This window comes from Motacilla alba, chromosome 1 (genome assembly GCF_015832195.1).
Source record: "Motacilla alba alba isolate MOTALB_02 chromosome 1, Motacilla_alba_V1.0_pri, whole genome shotgun sequence".
Lineage (NCBI taxonomy): Eukaryota > Metazoa > Chordata > Aves > Passeriformes > Motacillidae > Motacilla > Motacilla alba.
This window is the reverse complement of record NC_052016.1, coordinates 93,863,670-93,881,212: the sequence shown is the minus strand read 5'-3', so window position 1 is coordinate 93,881,212 and position 17,543 is coordinate 93,863,670. Positions and strand designations below refer to the sequence as shown.

The 17,543-nt window shown below is 42.3% G+C and overlaps 1 protein-coding gene across 3 annotated transcripts in view; it reads left to right on the top strand.

The window, feature by feature from the left end:
- AFF3 (AF4/FMR2 family member 3) overlaps positions 1-17,543 on the top strand; it is a 333,013-nt gene that overhangs the window by 272,498 nt on the left and 42,972 nt on the right. For all 3 annotated transcript variants that reach the window (XM_038152924.1, XM_038152845.1, XM_038152760.1), the window contains 3 exons: positions 6,906-7,071; positions 14,260-15,297; positions 16,561-16,685. In XM_038152924.1, the coding sequence (XP_038008852.1) occupies positions 6,906-7,071; positions 14,260-15,297; positions 16,561-16,685 (1,329 nt within the window). The remainder of the gene's footprint in view (positions 1-6,905; positions 7,072-14,259; positions 15,298-16,560; positions 16,686-17,543) is intronic.

The following is a 17,543-nucleotide window of genomic DNA, read 5'->3' as shown; positions in this document are numbered from 1 at the left end:
AAACAGCAAGCCATGGCAGGGCTAACTGTCTTCTCCTGTTAGTGAACAATAGGTTTTTGCAATTTGTAACTGGAAAGAATTCAGACATTCAATTGGTTTAATGGTTATAGTAAGCAAAGGCACAAAACCATAAATTTGTGTCACTTCCATACTGACTTCAGAAAAAAGGATATCCAAGTGCTTTTTAAAGAATAATGAAGGATATCTCCTAACAAACTGACTTCCCACTGATGATGGGAAGTTCAGTCACATCCATGTGTGGGATGGTGGCTGGAGCCCTGGAAGGGTTGTTTGATTTCGTCATTCAGACACAAAGGAACACACCTAAAACTAGAGCAGAGCCTTTCTATTATAGAAGCATAGAAACATGGAAAGGCTTGGGTTAGAACAGACCCTAAAGATCAGGGGAGTTGGAACTGGATGATCTTTAAGGTGCCTTCCAACCCAAGCTTTTCTATAACTTTGTGATTGTACTCATCTTTGAATGTTAAGTACACAACCAGTCTTTGTACTGGTATTTTAAGCCATGGTGGTATCTGGCTGTTGTCTGTGCATGTTCTAGAGTTTATGGTATCATTTCCCTTTTCTCAGCATGATTTTGTCCTGAAACAAATGTATGAGGTCCACCTCGATTCCGTGGGCTGTCCTTATGGTGCTATTTCTTGGCATTCTACAGTTGCCTCAGAAGATATCCCCATATGTTCTGTTACAATATTGGGATGGCCTGATCTTCAAGTCTTTATCATTCCCATGCTTCAGAGGTCTTTTCTGGAAAACGAATTTGAAAAATACACAGGGGCAGCAGCAAGAAGTGGGCATTTTCATGGCTTCTGTAATCCATTCACAGTTATTGAGACAGGAATTCCCTACTGTGTGCATGAGAGACATGCAATATCTTCAGTGCCAGGCAGCAGAGATATTTATACAGATCTTGGCACAATGTTCTCAGTCTGTGCTTTGAGGAAGCACCACGTGGAATTTGCTTCTTGCAATAAAGGGATAAAGAGTTTTCCATAACAGACCTTCGATGGGTAGTAGGTTGGCTCTGAGGGAAGAAGGAAGTGGTGTTTCAGATACTTTAATCTGAAATCAAAATAGAGGCTCTGCCAACAGAGCTCCTTTAAACCATGGAATATGTTTTTGTCTTGGTCAGATTTACTGTTGGATTTAAATCACTGTAGCCTAATTGAAGTCCATGGAACTATGACAGTTTTTACCAGCTAGGGGCCTAGTGTCTGCTTCAAAGTATTGTTTTCCTACAATTGGGCTTGATTTCTAGACAGTGATAGACTTTTTTTCTGGGTATCTCAAATACTCTAAGTATTCATACAGCCTTTCTTAGGATTTTCTCAAATGTTTCTGATATATGAATTTGGATCACCTTTTCCACACTTACCTCTCAATGTTGACAATGTGACGTCTAACAATGTCACTTAGTTTATTCAAATAAACTCTTCTCACTAGGAATTGCATTTCTCTCTCCTCTGCAAAGTCACAGCCATTTAGCAGTTTTACACCCGAATGAGATTTAGAAGAAAAATAGTTTAGACGATCACAGCTGTGCAGATGACACTGGATAAATAGTGTCCTATCTCCAGACACAAAAAAAAAAATACAGCAGATGATGTCTGATAGCGTTAGTGACCTTTTTGGTAAGAAAGCTTTGGATACAATTCTTGCAAAGTGAAAGTACACAGACCAATTGACTCTAAAATATGATGCATTTTCCCCCTGCTCAGTACTGCTGAGGCTGCACCTCAAGTACTGTACTCAGTTTTGAACACCTCACTACAAGGACATTGAGGTGCTGGAGTGTGTCCAGTGAAGGGCAGCAATGCTAGTGAAAGTTCTGGGACAGAAGTCCCATGAGGAGCAGCTGAGGAAACTGGGCTTGTTTACACTAAAGAAAGCTGAGGGTACACCTTATTGCTCTGTACAACTACCACAAAGGAGGTTGTGGTGAGGTGGGTGTCAGCCTTGTCTTCCATGCAACCAAGGAAGGACAAGAGGAAATGGCCTCAAGTTGGGCCAAGAGATGTTCAGGTTGGATAGCAGGAAAAAATTCTTCACTGAAAGAGTGGTAACAGGAAGTGGTAGAGTCACCATACTAAAGTGTTTTAAAATATGAGTAGACATGGCATTTTGTAATATGGTTTAGTGGGCCTGGTGGTATTTGGTCAAGGGTCGGACTTGATGATCTTGGAGGTCTTTTCCAACCTTAATGATTCTGTGATTGTATGAGCATTTGCATAGCCTTTGTTGTGGCTGGAAAAGTATTTGAGAGGCTCACTGATATGTTCCTTTGGCTGAGTCATTTCTCCAAGGCCTGATTCTCCCTTGCATTGCATTCTTGATTCATGCCTGTGTAAGTAGGTATAAAGTACCTTCATATTGTAACACAGTGAAGAACTGAGATGACAAACTCTTCATCATGGGAGGGATTTTTCTTTTTTATATTGTCACTGAATTTTTGCAGTTTGGTAAAGAACTGCATCAGTTTTACTTCTATCTTTATCCATGCTGCATGTGTTTGAGCCTGAATTCCTGCAACACAGCATATCCCTAGCCTGGGAAATTCTTGTGGCTGGTGCTGAATGCCATGATTTATTATCATGGGAAGTAGTGCAGCTGTAAGCAGGAGCTTACTATGAAGCCTAGAGCAGGACATGGATCCAGCATGATTAACCTAAAGAGGTCTCCTGAGGGCCACCAAAGCAATCTCATTTGGGAATCTGTCTGCATTGACTGAATGGCCAACTCTAGCACCTTCCTGCATAACTGTTCAAACTACCTTGGTGCCATTCAAAGGCTGGCCATGGCCATGCAGCCTGATGGGGCTAACAACTGGTCCCACACAAATAACCTCCAGGCCTTGTGTCCAGGGATTGAGATGGCTTTACCTCTCAAAGTTAGTTTGAGTGGGGAAGAAGTATTAATCTGCCCAAATCACTGGATTTCTGAACCGGCACATATGAGAAAAATTGAGGCTACAAGGAGTCTAGCAGTTCTTTTAAGAAGGGTCAGTTGTCCACTAGACAGTGCAGGAAAACAGGCTGTTGGAAATTAGGTATCCTGGTCCCCTGTAGCCAGGGTAATGGGAGATATCTGATCAGAAACTTCAGATGGTGTGTTGGTTTTTAAATGGTCTTATTGCTGAACTTCTGGCAAATTTACAAGGTATTTACTCTCTCTTAAGTCAGAGAGTGTAAGTTCTGATTAAGAGCTTTAAAGAAAAGCGGTTCTCACCCAATTGTAATTCAGTTCCTTAAAATAAAAGTAGAAATTCTATGATGAGGTAATTAACTCTGGGGCATAAACCAGTAGCAAAATATGCTCAAATGTTATATGCCAAAGTCATTAAAATGTAGATCAGTCTAACTGCATGATCTTGCTTACGTCCTTCAGAAAGAGCAGTCTAAAATAAAAGTTACCAATTCTAAAAAAAGGTTGTTTTTTAATGAGAATGCGTGAAGATGTAACTGTTACTACCCTGGTCACTATAACATAATGAGAATCCTTAAATTAATATGCTATATTTCAAAATTGAAAAAGTTAATGGGGAACAGGAGACTTCAGCAGCATCAGCATAAATGGGAAAATATTGTAATGTTTAATTTTTGTAGTATATTGGCTACCATTAGAACAGCAAACATAGATTTCCAGATGTTTGTGAAGAGTCCAGCAGTTATATTTTATATCTAGGGCTGTCGTAACAATTTCTATTCACCAGCCCAGAAAAACATTTCATGTCGTAACAGGAAAGAAATATTACCATAGGTTTTTTCCTCCTCATCCCCTATGCCAGAATTGATGAATATTTCAGTCAGTGACAAATAAAAATGATGATTTAAAAATTAAAACCACAGTCACTAAGGGCAGGACATAAATGTGCAGATGTTTTGTGATGCTCAAGAACTTTTCAGTCACAATGCTGTTGTGGAAACGACTGGAAATCCATCAGAGTCAGACCCTGTCAAAGGCATTCCCTAAGCTACGCTGTCTGAAAAGGCAGTTAACTTTTCATATTCTTTCCACATTTTCTTAAGGAAAAAAAAATCAAAACCACAAAACCTATTCATAATGGCTTGTCTATAACTCTCACTATTTTATTAGCAAGGGATTAACTGCAATCTGTTAATATAAGTGAGCAACTTAAATCTAGAGTTCACTGGGCAACCTGTACAAGTCAGGAAAGCTGCATTGTCCTGAAACTGTTTACAAAATAGCCATTTCCTTCTCCAAGAAGGAAGAATTTTTACAAGCTTCCCAGCTGTTTCTGTCACCTCTGTGCCTTAATGCAGTTATATAAATGGCTGCCTGAACATCTTGTCTTTACTGCACCTACATGGCTAGACAAAAACCAAGTTTTTAAAGGCTCTCCTTGTAACAGGTACATTTAATGCCTGTGCATGAAGACAGACCTCCTGCCACCCAGGAGCTGGCAGACTGTGACCACGTGTGTAGCACCAAGCCATCCTGACAGAGCACGAGCTTTTACTGCCACCTCTCTCTCTATTGTCCAGTAGTAGTTACAAGGGTGGAAATAAAGATCAAAAATATAAATGGATGTCAGCTCCTCCCTCTCAGGATTATTTTACTTGCTTTTAATTAGTAAGTGAGATCACAGCTGAGATTTTTTTCCACTGTGCTTTGAAGGATGCAGAAAGCTCTCCAACAGTGTCAGGATTCCCCAAGCAAGCACAAACTCTCTGGAGCAAGAAAGCCATGGGCAGCCGTGCCACTTCCTAGCAAAAGGCGGCAGAGATGCTGCAAGTAAAGGCAATGTGGTAGGAGGACTGGCTTCTGCAAGACAGGTGGTCCAGAGGGGAAAGGCTGGCATATGTTAGGGGAGGCAGGTAGAGGGCCAGAAATCGTGCAGCCATGGGGAATTGTGAAATTGAAACCACCTCTCTGATGGCCTGGCCCCTTTTCAAAGCCTCAGGAATTGCCTGTCGAATGTGGCTTGTGCAACGTGTCAGGTATCAGTTTTCCATAATGAAAAACACCATTACCATGTAAAGACAATCCATTAGGTGCAACATAGCAGAACTGTAATTAATTATTAGATATTATTTCTCACAAAATGCATCTCCAAGATCACATTGCATTAGCCACAATATTGGACTGATGGAGCATAAACAAGGGTAATGATAAACACCGGTGAATGGAATTGGGAAGAGATGGTTATCAGGATACCAGTGTGTTTCATGTGGGGTTTATTTAACAGTCTCATTAATGATCTGGAAAAGGAAGTGAATAACCATTTAATTAAGTTTGCATTTGATACTAAATTAGAAGTTGCTGCAGACACCTCTGAGGGCAGCAAAATAAATCAAAATGAGCTAGAAGCTTGCAAGGTAAAAGAGGAAAATGAGATCTGGTATGAAGAAAAAAAGCAAGCTAATCTCTCTGTAGCAAATAATCATGTAGCTATCTGTAGAGGAATTCTGAAGAAAGCAGTGTTGAAAGAGAGGTAGGGATGTTAATGGACTATACATTCCCTCACAGTTCGGATATATGTTTACAGAAGCAACGCATCAAGGAGCAGGAAGGTAATAGCCCTTCACTGCAGGACTGTAGTGAGAAGCCATCTATAATGCTGCACTCTGTTTTGGGCACCCTGTTATCAGAGAGATAGAGACAAATTGGAATGAGTTCAGAAAAGAGCCATAAAAATGATCCCATATCCCTGGAGATAATGACTTATGAAGAAAGATCAGAAGAAGTAAATGTGTAAGGCCTTGTCTGAAAGATGACTGAAGAAGGACAGGAAAACAATCTGCAAAAATGTGAGAGCAAAAAGGGAGGAGGATAATTTATCATAGTAACTATTAGTAATGCGATGAAATAATAAGTAACAACTATAAATTCTAAAAGGGCAACTTCTGGTCGAATGCAGGAAGAAATTTCTGACAGTGGAATTTGGGTTAGTTTGCAGAGAAGTTTCCCAGGGGTAAAAGTAAAAGCTGCATTCAAGTCATTTAAAATCAAATTGGACAACTCACTAGAAAATGCACCCTGCTATAGGGAACAATATTGCATTGCCTAGGGAATAAGCTGGAAGACTTAATATGATATTTCACACTCAAGTCTTTATGTCTGTGATATTTTAAATATGCATGGTCAACTATTTCAGGAAAATACACATTTCTTCTGCTGTCGGGCCTGATAATACAAACACTTGCATGCAAACATAACTTTAAAGAAGGCAAGTAGCTCTGCTGACAGCACTGCACTGCTGACATGCCAAAACACAAGCCTGAGCTCTTCAAGTTTTTGCAGGCTGAGTCTTAGATCCTGAATTGTCAATATCAAGATAGTATATACAGGTAACCACATCATTTATGGGTAGGTAAAGAAGTGTGCAAAATGGAAGATGGGAGTTGGAAGCTCCAGTGAAGATGAATCATTATTGTTATTTTTATGGGTATTGCTATGACTACTACTTATGACTGGTAGTGTGGGGCTCAACTCTGTTTCTTAATTGTTCACCTTTTTGGTCTCCTGCTTTCACCTCTGGCCTGAGTGTTCATTAGATAGCATAAAACTGCTTTCTTTACTGCTTTTTAACACTTAGTATTTTTAATATATCCTAAAATATCTATGGAATGGGAAAAGAGACAAGGCAAAGTGAAAACTTGACTCTCCCCCAGATGAAAAAGATGGCAAAGGCAATGGATTTAAATGGATATGAGAGTAACCCCATATTTTCCCCCCAGTTATAGCAATGTAATATTGAAGTCGCTTCACTGTCTATTAGCAGCAGAGACAAGCTCACAAGCATTCAAAGAGTATGCTCCCTAAGGCAGCACGGTTCTGATATGTGGGGGTTTCATGTTTATGTTCCTGTTTTCTTCTCTTCCCTCCCTGTCCCACACCCTATGGGCTGTGTGTTGGGCGGGCAGCCTGGTGGTGCCGCAGTCCAATGCCCGAGCCTCGGGACTCTCCAGCAAGGGGTCGAGCAGCAGCAGCTCCAGTGAATCCGAGACCAGCTCAGAGTCTGACTCAGAGAGCGAAAGCAGCTCCAGCGAGAGTGACGGCAGCAAAGCCTCCCATTACTCCAGCCCAGAGGTAAGGGCTTCTCTATGATTTAGGGTGGCACTCCATTACTACACACACTCACACCTTTTCCCAGCCAAACCAACACAAGGAGGCTGTGAGGAGATGCATGAAAAAAAATGGGAGAGAAAGGCCCAAAGATCCTCCTCCTGGCATGCTGTCAAATGTAAGTGGTGGTGGATCTTGGGGCAGATGAAAGCATTTGAAACAAAAATGAAGAAAGAAATAACCCCGTTATATTTTCCTCAAATTGGAGATGAGTGGAGCACCTTCCAAGGCTCACAGCTTGCTTGAAGTTTTATGCAACTCTGCCTCCATAGCAATGGCTTGCTTAGTGTGTAAGTCTTGATGTGGGCTCCCAGCACTGCGAGGGAACTAAAGGCTTCTCTTCACAGGGAAGCTATTATAAAATCAGATTGAGGGTAGATTTTTAAAAGAAACCAGTTGTTCACTCATGCACTTCCCCTGCCTCACTCTCTAAGTGAATTATTCTCTGCTACTGCTGCCTTTATGTGATTTCTTTCAATTCACCTCCAAAATGGACTAAACTGAATTACTCATGGTGCAAAACACTGAGCCCAACTAGTCATCTGGAAAGCTAGCACTAAAAATTTCCACATGTAGACAAGCCCTAGCCAAACTACAATTAAGCTGCCAGTGCTGTGACATCTTCTGCTTTCACCTCTGCAGAAAGCTCAACAGACACAACAAAGCTGCTTTCTCTGCTCTGCTTTTCTACCAGGATTGACATTTTTACATGTTTTGGTCAATACACGCATTTAGAATTAAACTATGAACTCCGCAGCCACATCACACACATTAATATATGTAAAAATATTCAAAAATCTAGCGGCAAGATTGTAAATACACATGAAATGCAGTCTGTGTATTTTCCTACTCCACATAAACCATCCAATCACTGAAATCCTCCCCCCAAAACTATGCCTCACCTATTCTCTCACCCTGAAAAAAAGATTATGCTGCAAAACCAGCAAACCTTTCCTCATATTTTCCTTGGTTATTTGGAGACATATTTCCAATTGAGCAAAATGCAGTACTCACAGAAACATCCTTAATGTATTTTTCTCAGGTTCTGTCACTTTTGTTCCTTGTTTAACAGTTACCTTCTGTCCTTCCTTCACAGTACTTTCAGACCCATTTCCAGTTAATTCTCCTCTCACTTTGTCCACTTCCTATATCTCTCTCTCTCTTCTTTCCAGTCTCTCTTGTTGCTCTCCCTGCAGTACTCCATGTCTTATTTCCCATTCTGAGCTTTCTCATCTGACCTGTTAAGACCTTGTTCTCTGTCTACTTAATTCCCTGCTGGAATTAGTGCAAAGATCTCATTCTTGGTCTCTCCTCTCCCTGTGGGATCTCAAAAGGTGGAAGAAAAGGGGCAAAGAGAAGAAAGAAAGGGGAAGGAAATATGAGATGAAAGGAAGAGAAGCACAGGAAGGGAGGAGTGGTTACTATCTAGGCAGATATCCATGCTGCTTGGACCCAAGAGCAGAAATTCCTCAGAGAATACAGGAAGCTAATTAACTGAGGCAGGTCTTGGATTTCATAAAGTCCAGCAGAGAACTAAGTCATGGAAACATGGAAGAAGTACGTCCTCTTAAGCATTTTATACATCTCCTCTCGAGATCTGTGGAACTACTTTTGTAAAGAGCCTGAGCTGTCAGTGATCATTGTCACGAAACAGCTGCCCCACTCCAACAGATTGCTTGTCTCTTTGCATTATATTTGTGTGGCTTGCCTTCTAGGACATGATGTATGAAACATGCCTACACAAAAATGTAAGTGACTCACAAATGTGATGGCTGCAGTGATTTTCATAGGCAGCTTTCATCCCTTGATGGGATCTTAGAGACAGCACACACAGACAGGGTATGGGTGTCCCAAGAAAGTAGAATACCTGTGTTTTCCCCAAGGGTAAATGCTTTCCCAAGGCTATCATATGACTGATGGAACCAGTCCAAACATGCTCAAGTGATGTTCTGACTGGAAGTCCTTTTTGCTTTGCATAAATGCTTTAGCTTAAATTTATGCACCCAGTGAACCCATCTTTCTAAAGAATTTGCCAGTTCTTTACCCAGTAAATGGAAAGAGACAGGTCTTTGGAAGCTCCCTAAAGGGAGACCATGTCCACCTAAGTTTAAGTAGTGGACTCAATTCTAGATTTAGTCTTAAAATTAATGTAATCTATTGGCTAAGACAAAAAAAGTAAATACATCTTGGTTTTTGATTTAGCATTAACTGGTGCTTTTGGGTTCAATGAACTCAAGTAATCCAGCACAACACTGGACAGAAACTCTGTATTTAAAGGTTGGGAGGAACTTAATGTAGAAATCTGCAAGCCATTATGATGCCTTCATTCTTTGTTCCCCCCCAATAATCTGAAATATGATATGCACATACTCAAAGATTTTTATTTCTGGGACAGTGTATCTTCTGCATTTGAGGTTATATAAAGATTCGAGTGCTATTTCATGTCTTCTGTAATTTTTTCCTCATCTCATTTTGAGATTTTCAAGTTGTCCTCAGGTGTCTAAATGCAGTTGCCTAGAGTGAAAACGCAGCTCATTGTAAAGCATACATATAAAGTAGATTAGATGAATTGCACCCTAAAAGTGTCTGTTTCTTTCCATTGACTATTTAGAGCCAGTAGTGACTAGCTCAGCTGTCTTCACTTTATGTCTGCAGTAAACTAAGAGTAATGGCTGAGCTAGAACAGTAGACAACATTCAGACTAGTTTCAGTGATGTGGACAAATTAAGGTGCCTCAGACATTAATGGGAGTAGTTAAAGTTTTGTGGACTGCCAAACCTAAAATATGAACAAGGAACTGAGACTTCTATCTCCTGTTTCTTTGCTGAAGTCATGAATTCTTTGAATGACCTTAATTAATGTCATAAATGAGGAATCTGGAAAACAATGACGTCTTATTCTTTTCCAGGTTGTTGAAAAAAAATTGGATGTCAAGTATATAGAAAAAGCTACATTTCCAAGCTAAAAATTTGGTTTGTTTGTTCTTTGTTCCATTGAATTATCCTGCAGGCCTATACTAAAGCTGTCTTTGGTTAGACAACCATGAATTCCTGCTATGAGGGAGGATAAGAGTGGGGAATGGGCAGGAAGGAAGCAGAGAATCTATCCCATGGGACAAAGGATCACTGGCCTCACCAACAGTAAACAGTCCAGAAGAGAAAGATGCCCCTTTCTGAGCCTCACCTCTGGTATGTGATACATATAGAGGTACATACCAGATGCAATGGCCTTTACAGATTTTGCTGTTGTGACGAGTTCACAACCATTAGTTTCTTCCTCCTTTTTAAGGAGTCACATATAGGAATTTTACCACCAGGCCATCTGTAGACACTATAGTTACCTTTGCAAATGGGATTCATGGGTTTTGTCTGTCCTGGAGACTATTATTGACAAAAACTACACTCTCCCTTCCCTCCAGAAAACTCTTTGTGTCAAGAACCACCCCTTACAGTACATGTGTGCTGTGCCTAACATATGGGAATGCCCAGTTCTAATTTGTTAAAGCACCAGCAGCAATGTTAATAGTAGCAATGAAGTAATAGTCATCATCATCATCATCATCATCATCATCATCATCATCATCATCACCTTCTTCATCATCATTGCCGTCTGTGCCTTAAACATAGCGAGCAAGCACCACATTTGTATGGGCATTGCCCTGAGTGAAGTATTTGATAACAGGGCAGCACAAGCAAGTTACCATAAGCGTAAATTAGTACATGGATTTACAATAGGCAGAGTAGCTTGTGGGGATGGTGGGCTAAGTCCATGCACATGTTATGGGCTCTTGTATCTCTCAGTGAAAGTGGTGTCGTACTTCAAGTTTACCACATATTAGCCACGCCTTAGGTAGTAACAAGCATAGAGTGACCTCATTACACTGGCATTGTTTAACAGCCCTTTATCCTAGAAAGTGTTTCTGGATAACATTTTGACAAGTTTCTTTTTGGATGCATGCCATTCATGCCTCTGGTTGCACTTGCAGCCTTGAAGAGATGTGAGATGTATAGACACGCTGTGTGGGAGTCATCCCACCTAAATTTGCACACTTCTCCTGTAGATACCTACATCTGCTCACCACCTCAGCCTCCCCTTTACAGTCTGTGGAGAGGAAAAGACGTTTTTAGGGCCCAGCTCATCTGGCCTATTTCATATGTCTATTTCAAGAGGGAATTTTTCACACCCTAGGAGGGTAGTTCACTGACTGGAGAAGGAACTTGTTGACTAGCTAAGATATAGGTGTCTATGCTGTACAGATGAATCCACCCACAATATTTAAGAAAATGTATCACATCCTGTTTCTTCATGAAGCCTGGCACATGTGTATGTCTGTGGTATGTTGATCCCTGAAAGTATCTTAGTTCCATTAAGTTTCCTGTCTTGAGTTTTCATGCCAAACCTATATTTAATTGCAAGTCAGCTGACCAACCTATATTTAATTGCAGACCAGCTGATCACAGACTGTTATTCCTATTACCAGTGCCCATCAGGACAGCACTGGCTTTACCCCACTTGAAAACTGCCCAGTTCTCTAAAAGGCCCTAGGCATATTTCCATGACATCAAAACCAATGGGCAGAGAGCATTTTGCATATATATTCATATGTATTTCTATCCTTATGTGCTGCTGAAAAACTTCCGATTCAAGCAAACCAACTTTTCTTCCATATAATGGTGTGTGGAGTGGAAATTAGGGATTTTCTTTTTCTCCTACAAAGAATTACAATTAGGCATGTATAATGGATGGGCAAAAATTTTCAAGTGAATTTTCCCAGTCCATTTTTTTACCAGTCCTGCTATCAATTCTTGGCTCTCATGATTTGTTCTCTTGCAAGGTGCCTTCATTTGGGTTTTTTTGTTTTTGGTTTTGTTTTTTTTTTTTTTTTATGTGATCTTAAAGTACAGTAATTTTCAGTTACAACAATCAATTGAATAAATTGCTTCCAAAAATGAACTGGCATCACTTGTATATACTGAGAATCTCAAATATTCAGAAATGGTATCAGGGCCAAAAATTAGTGAGAAAGGTTTTAAAATTCCGATTTTTAAAGTTTGGATTCTTCTAATTTGCCTGATAGGCTGCAGACATTTTACTTCAATCAGATGAATCTTAAAGGAAGGATTTTTTTAGCAGACAGATCTTAGGAGTTTTTTCAGAAGCCACAAGGATTTGAATTTTTATTTAACTAAACCTCAAAAGTGCACCTGAAACTCCTGACAAAACCAGTAAAGCTGGTAACACTGTTGATCCTTTTTAATAAACTTCATGGTTAGTGGATAGGACGGTAGGACCATTGGTATTATGCCAAAATAGCAGACATACTACTCTAGGGAAGTCCTGCACTGCCAGGTTATGACGCTGCAGCATGTAATCACTTTTTCCTGCTGGTTTACTGTGATCCCTTGAAATCCATGAGCCACTGTTTTCAAGAATTACAAGATCCATAAAGAGGCAGAATGGGATGTAACAAATGAATTTGGAAGTTTTTTGAACTTCCAAGCAGCATTCACTCTGACCTACCCTTACAGGCAGAGGTGTATTTTTCCCCACGTGCTTCTGATGTATCTCCTTTTCTGAAATACTTCTGAACAGTGGAAAGACTTCCATGTATAGTGAACCTTTTATTATATATCTAGTAAATTCAGTATGTGCACAGTGAATGGCACCAAAGAAATCTATCTGTATTTTCAACAGCAATAAAAAAAAAATGCTGTTCATTTTTAGACAAAGAGTTAAGGGCTGTAAAAATACAGCTTTATCCAAGAGAAATATTGACCATCCATTTTCAAGATTTACAGCTCAGGAAAGAAATTCTTCATGTAAGATATTAGGGAGTATGCTTTAAAAAACATAAATGTAAGCCAGTCCTGCAAACTTCCCATAGGTCTGGGCTAGCTCAGTAATGAGTAAATTAGACACTTTAGCTAGAAGGAATATTTTTATCATATGAATACCAATGTCTAACTTTTTTGCTTATTTTAGGAGCCTTTGCTCCGTGTAGAGTGCATACAATCCTCAGTGGGTGATTCTGAAGGCGCCCTTGGCTGTACAAGAAACTTGTGTTGCCCTCAGGCATCTACTTTAAATAAGAAGTAAGATACTCTTTTAAGTTAGAGACTGTGGATATTCTCTCTTGAGCAAGCTTTCTTCCAGAGCACTGATGGTTTTCATGTTCAACTCATGACACAGTTTTTGATTATTCACATGCAATAGCCTAGTGAACCAAATATGGGTTTCATCTGAGGAAATTAGGAAATTTTTCGCTATGGTTTTTGTGGGGTTAGGTTATGGATAGCCATCTACTCCATCATCTATTTTGTTCTGGGGTTTTTGCCCTTCCTCTTCATTTTATTACATTCAAATTACTGATTGCAAGAAGCACTAGAAAACAGTCACACATTGTTCTGAAATAACATTGTCTCAGCTGTGGTTACATTTGAAATCATGATTATCCCACTTCTTCCCTGTCCTAACACCATTATGTTTTAGATGTGCTCTTATAACTTGATAGAGTTGTGACAGACATTAAAAGAAAAACTAACAGCAACACGATACTCACAAAATGAACCCTTGACAGCACCACCACACAACAAGTTTTTGTGGATTATAATGTCAATACCAGACAGGTTACATGAAGCGCCTGGTTAGCCCTCCAACTCCCTACCACATGCCACTTTGTATGCTTCTTTAAATGCTTTCTGTATTTACTGCAATGGCACAGGACACAAAATGCACATCCCTAGCTTTCCTGATAGCTGCTCTCCTCTAGCCTCAGCTGTACCCTGCCTTGTTTTCCTCCCTTCCTATTGCATTTTTGTCTATTTGGAAACTTGGAAGTGTTTCCCAGTAGAGCCAATTGCAGTACTGCTGTTGTGAATCACCCTTAGAAATGATGCATCACAGAAGCCCTTCTCCTTCTCATCTCCAAACCCCATTCTGAAACCAAAACCATCCCCCATTGCAAGGCATGAGCCCTGTCCTGCAGCGCAGGGCCAGTGCCAAGGGGTTGCCATAGGTTGGGCGCCTCTTGGACCGAAGGAAAATCTCTGCGGTGCCCGGAGGGATGCGACGTTTCGCTGTCCCAGAGGGGTCCCCTGGGGTGGGGGCAGCAGGGCCTCGCACTAAGCTCGTTGCCGTCTGTTTCCCTTTCAGCCTGAGCCGCCCTCGTCCAACAAGTGGCAGCTGGACAAGTGGCTGAACAAAGTTACCCCTCACAAAGCACCCATCCTAACCCACCCCGATGGCCCGGCGCTGGAAGCCCATCCCTACTACGGCCGCCTGAAGGCAGAGCGGCAGGAAGGACAGAAGACCCCGGCTGAGGGCCCGGCCGAGCATCGCAGTGAGGAGAGCCGCGCCGCCGCCGCCGCCGCCGCCGCCGGGGACGGGCCGCGGCCCAGGACCGCCAACAAAGCGCCCGGCAGCAAGGGCAGCCGGCAGAAGTCACCCCTCGCTGCCGACAGCGGGCCGCCGAGGCGGGCAGCAGGGAAGAAGGCACCGCGGCGAGCCGAGAGGAACTCCGCCGGAGACGCCCCCCCCTGCCCCAGCGCAGAGGAGCCCCCCCGGAGCCACGGCTTCCCTGAAGGCGCTGCTGGCGAGACGCCCAGGGCCCGGCCCGGCGGCGGCGGCTGCAGAGCGGGGCACCGCCGGGAGCCCCGCTCAGCTGCAGCCGGTGAGAAGCGTCGGGCCCGAGGGCCGAGCAAAACGGCGCCCAAATCCAAGGAGTTCATCGAGACCGAGTCTTCGTCCTCATCGTCCTCCTCCGACTCGGGCTCTGAGTCGGAGCGGGAGGAGCGCCCGCTGCCCAAGGTGCCAGCGGCAGCCGGGCCTGAGCCGCGGGGTGCCAAGGACGCGGGGACCGGCACCGCCAGCAAACCCCACGGCGGCTGCAGTGCCTTTGGCTCTATTAATGCCAGGACTAGTAGTGAAATAGCAAAGGAGCTGGAGGAACAGTTTTACACCCTGGTTCCTTTCGGTAGGAATGAGCTCCTGTCTCCTCTGAAAGACAGTGATGAGGTAAAGTCGCTGTGGGTCAACATTGACTTGGCTCTTTTGTCCAGGATTCCAGAGCGTTTGCCCGAAGAACCGCTGGCCATGAGCGCCGGAGCAAACCAGGCGGCCAGCTTCCCGCAGGGTAGTAGTGCTGAACCCCCCGCAGAGAAGGGTTTACCGAAATCTAGAAGGAAACGCAAGGTGAGCTGCTGGGGAACCCATCAGAGGGGGTAGGGGAGCCTCCAGCAAGTGGGAGGTTAGTGCTGCTTGCACCCACGTCCAGTGCTCGATGGCAGCATCTTCTCCAGGATGGCCTTTCAGAGCTGGGATTTGTCCCTGCTTTCCACGCAGGGACTGGCCAAACCCCAGAGGAAATGCCAGCCCCGAAGGTGATGAAATTCCTGGCCTCGAGGGATCACAGTTCCTTGGAGACAGCGTTTACTGCTGTGTGTGTGCCTTTGCGTGCCTTAGTGAAGGCACTGCCTTTGTAGTAGCATAATTTTCTCTCCTGAGGCTTCTCTCAAAACCTGAGCATTTGGAAATGATGCTCAGGTCAGCAAAGGGACAACTGTCTGCTGCCTTGTTGAAGTCGACACAGTATCACTGTGTGTATGGTAAAAGAAGAGGCAGCATCTCTTTTCCCATCTGTCTATCCGCAAGAGGCAAGCCCTTCAGTGGCAGCAGGGAGGCCTGGCTTTGTGAGGGATGCATTCGCAGAGACCTGGGACCTGACTGGTTCTGGATCCTGGATCCTGGCTCCCTCACACCCTGGTGGCCCCATTTGTCTTGGGGCTATAGGTGTAGAAGTAAGACCATAGTCCATTAGCTGCCCCCTCCTCAGCAGCACTGTCACCGTGCTTGGGTGGGCACAGCCCTCTGCTCACATCCGCCCTTCTGCCCTGCCTCTCCCACTCACTTTCTGGTGCCAAAGGGAAAGCCCCCTCCACTCCATGGCCAAAGCTGTCCAACAAGCAGGCTTTCTGGCCTGTTTGTACCCATCTGACCCCAAAAGTCATTCTGAACTGGAATCACCATCTGCTCAATTTCTGAACAGTTTTGCTGTGCAACCAGTCATCTGTTGCCCTCTAAGCTACTGTATGTGTGCAGATGGATCTGTGTATTTTTTGAGGACCATTTATCTAAAGCAGTCTTCCATATTGTTTCATCTTTCTTCATTTTTTTGTCCTTCTTTTATTAGTATCTGAAAGGTGGCAACCCTGGTTCAAGTGGGAAAGTGGTAGAAACCAAGTTTTATATTGTACCCCTTTCTTTACATGCTGCCTCTTTAGATTTTATTTTTTAAGACATGGACCAATCGTGTCTGATCCATGTTAGCCATATCTTCAAAAAAGTGTCATCATTTGCAACAGAATGACAGAAAATACCATCCTCGACTTGTTGAAATATTTTTGTATCTGTAGTAAATCCAAACCATAAAAAATTATTACTTTTTTCTTCACTCAGTGTGAGAATGAGGAAGAGTGCAGAGACATCAAGAAGACCCACTTAGAGCGAGAGAGTTCTTCACGATTAGCTGCCTCTGCCCAAAGCATCACAACAGCAAATCACTGTAATATGAATGAAAATAGGTAAGCTTTTTCCTTCTTAGTTACCACTGAATCATGCAACTAGTTGCAGTTTATTGTCAGGTGTTATTTTTTCTTTTAGTAGGATTTATTTTTTAATTGTTGCATTTTATGTTGAAAAATTAACCGCTGCAGTCTCTGTTCTTCTGGTTTAATGATGAAATTAGTAGCTCCTGACGCATTCATGTACTTGCATTTTCATCCTGTTGCACAAAGAAGTTGTGAGCTCAAGTGTGAGGTTCATGGAACAAGTAATTATAGCTAGAGCACTGTGATTGTCCAAGACATATTCCCTAACATTGTGTTGTAGGCAGCAATTCACAAATACAACCATCTCATAGCCCTTTCTTAGACTTTCTTTACTTTCTTTACTTACAAGTTGCAAGCTTTACGTTTGGCTGTATAAAAAGAATGATGTATTAGCTCTGTGGAAAAGATCGAAAAAATACTCACAACAATGCCTGCAATACTCAGCTCCAGAGTATATTTGAGAACCAGTATTTCTGAGATTACAAGCATTCCATTCTGTGTAATTAGTAAGTATTCCAGGACAAGGAATTTGAAACTTTTAAAAAAGTGAGATTTTCGAAGGATATAGGGCATGAAACAAAAAATGAATATTTAGCATTTGCTGGCATGGTTTATGCACACAGAGCCCTATCAATGTCAGAGCAATCACACTTGAGTTTCTCTGGGGGCTTCCAGCAGTCAAACTTAGACATGCACAATTTCAGAGTTCAGCTGCATGCTGCTTGATACATACTGGTTATCAGGTTTTTTTTAATTATTATTATTTTTCTGGTAGTATCAGGGCACTTCTTGGGTTGAAACTGCTACAAAATAAGAAAGAAAATATTTGTA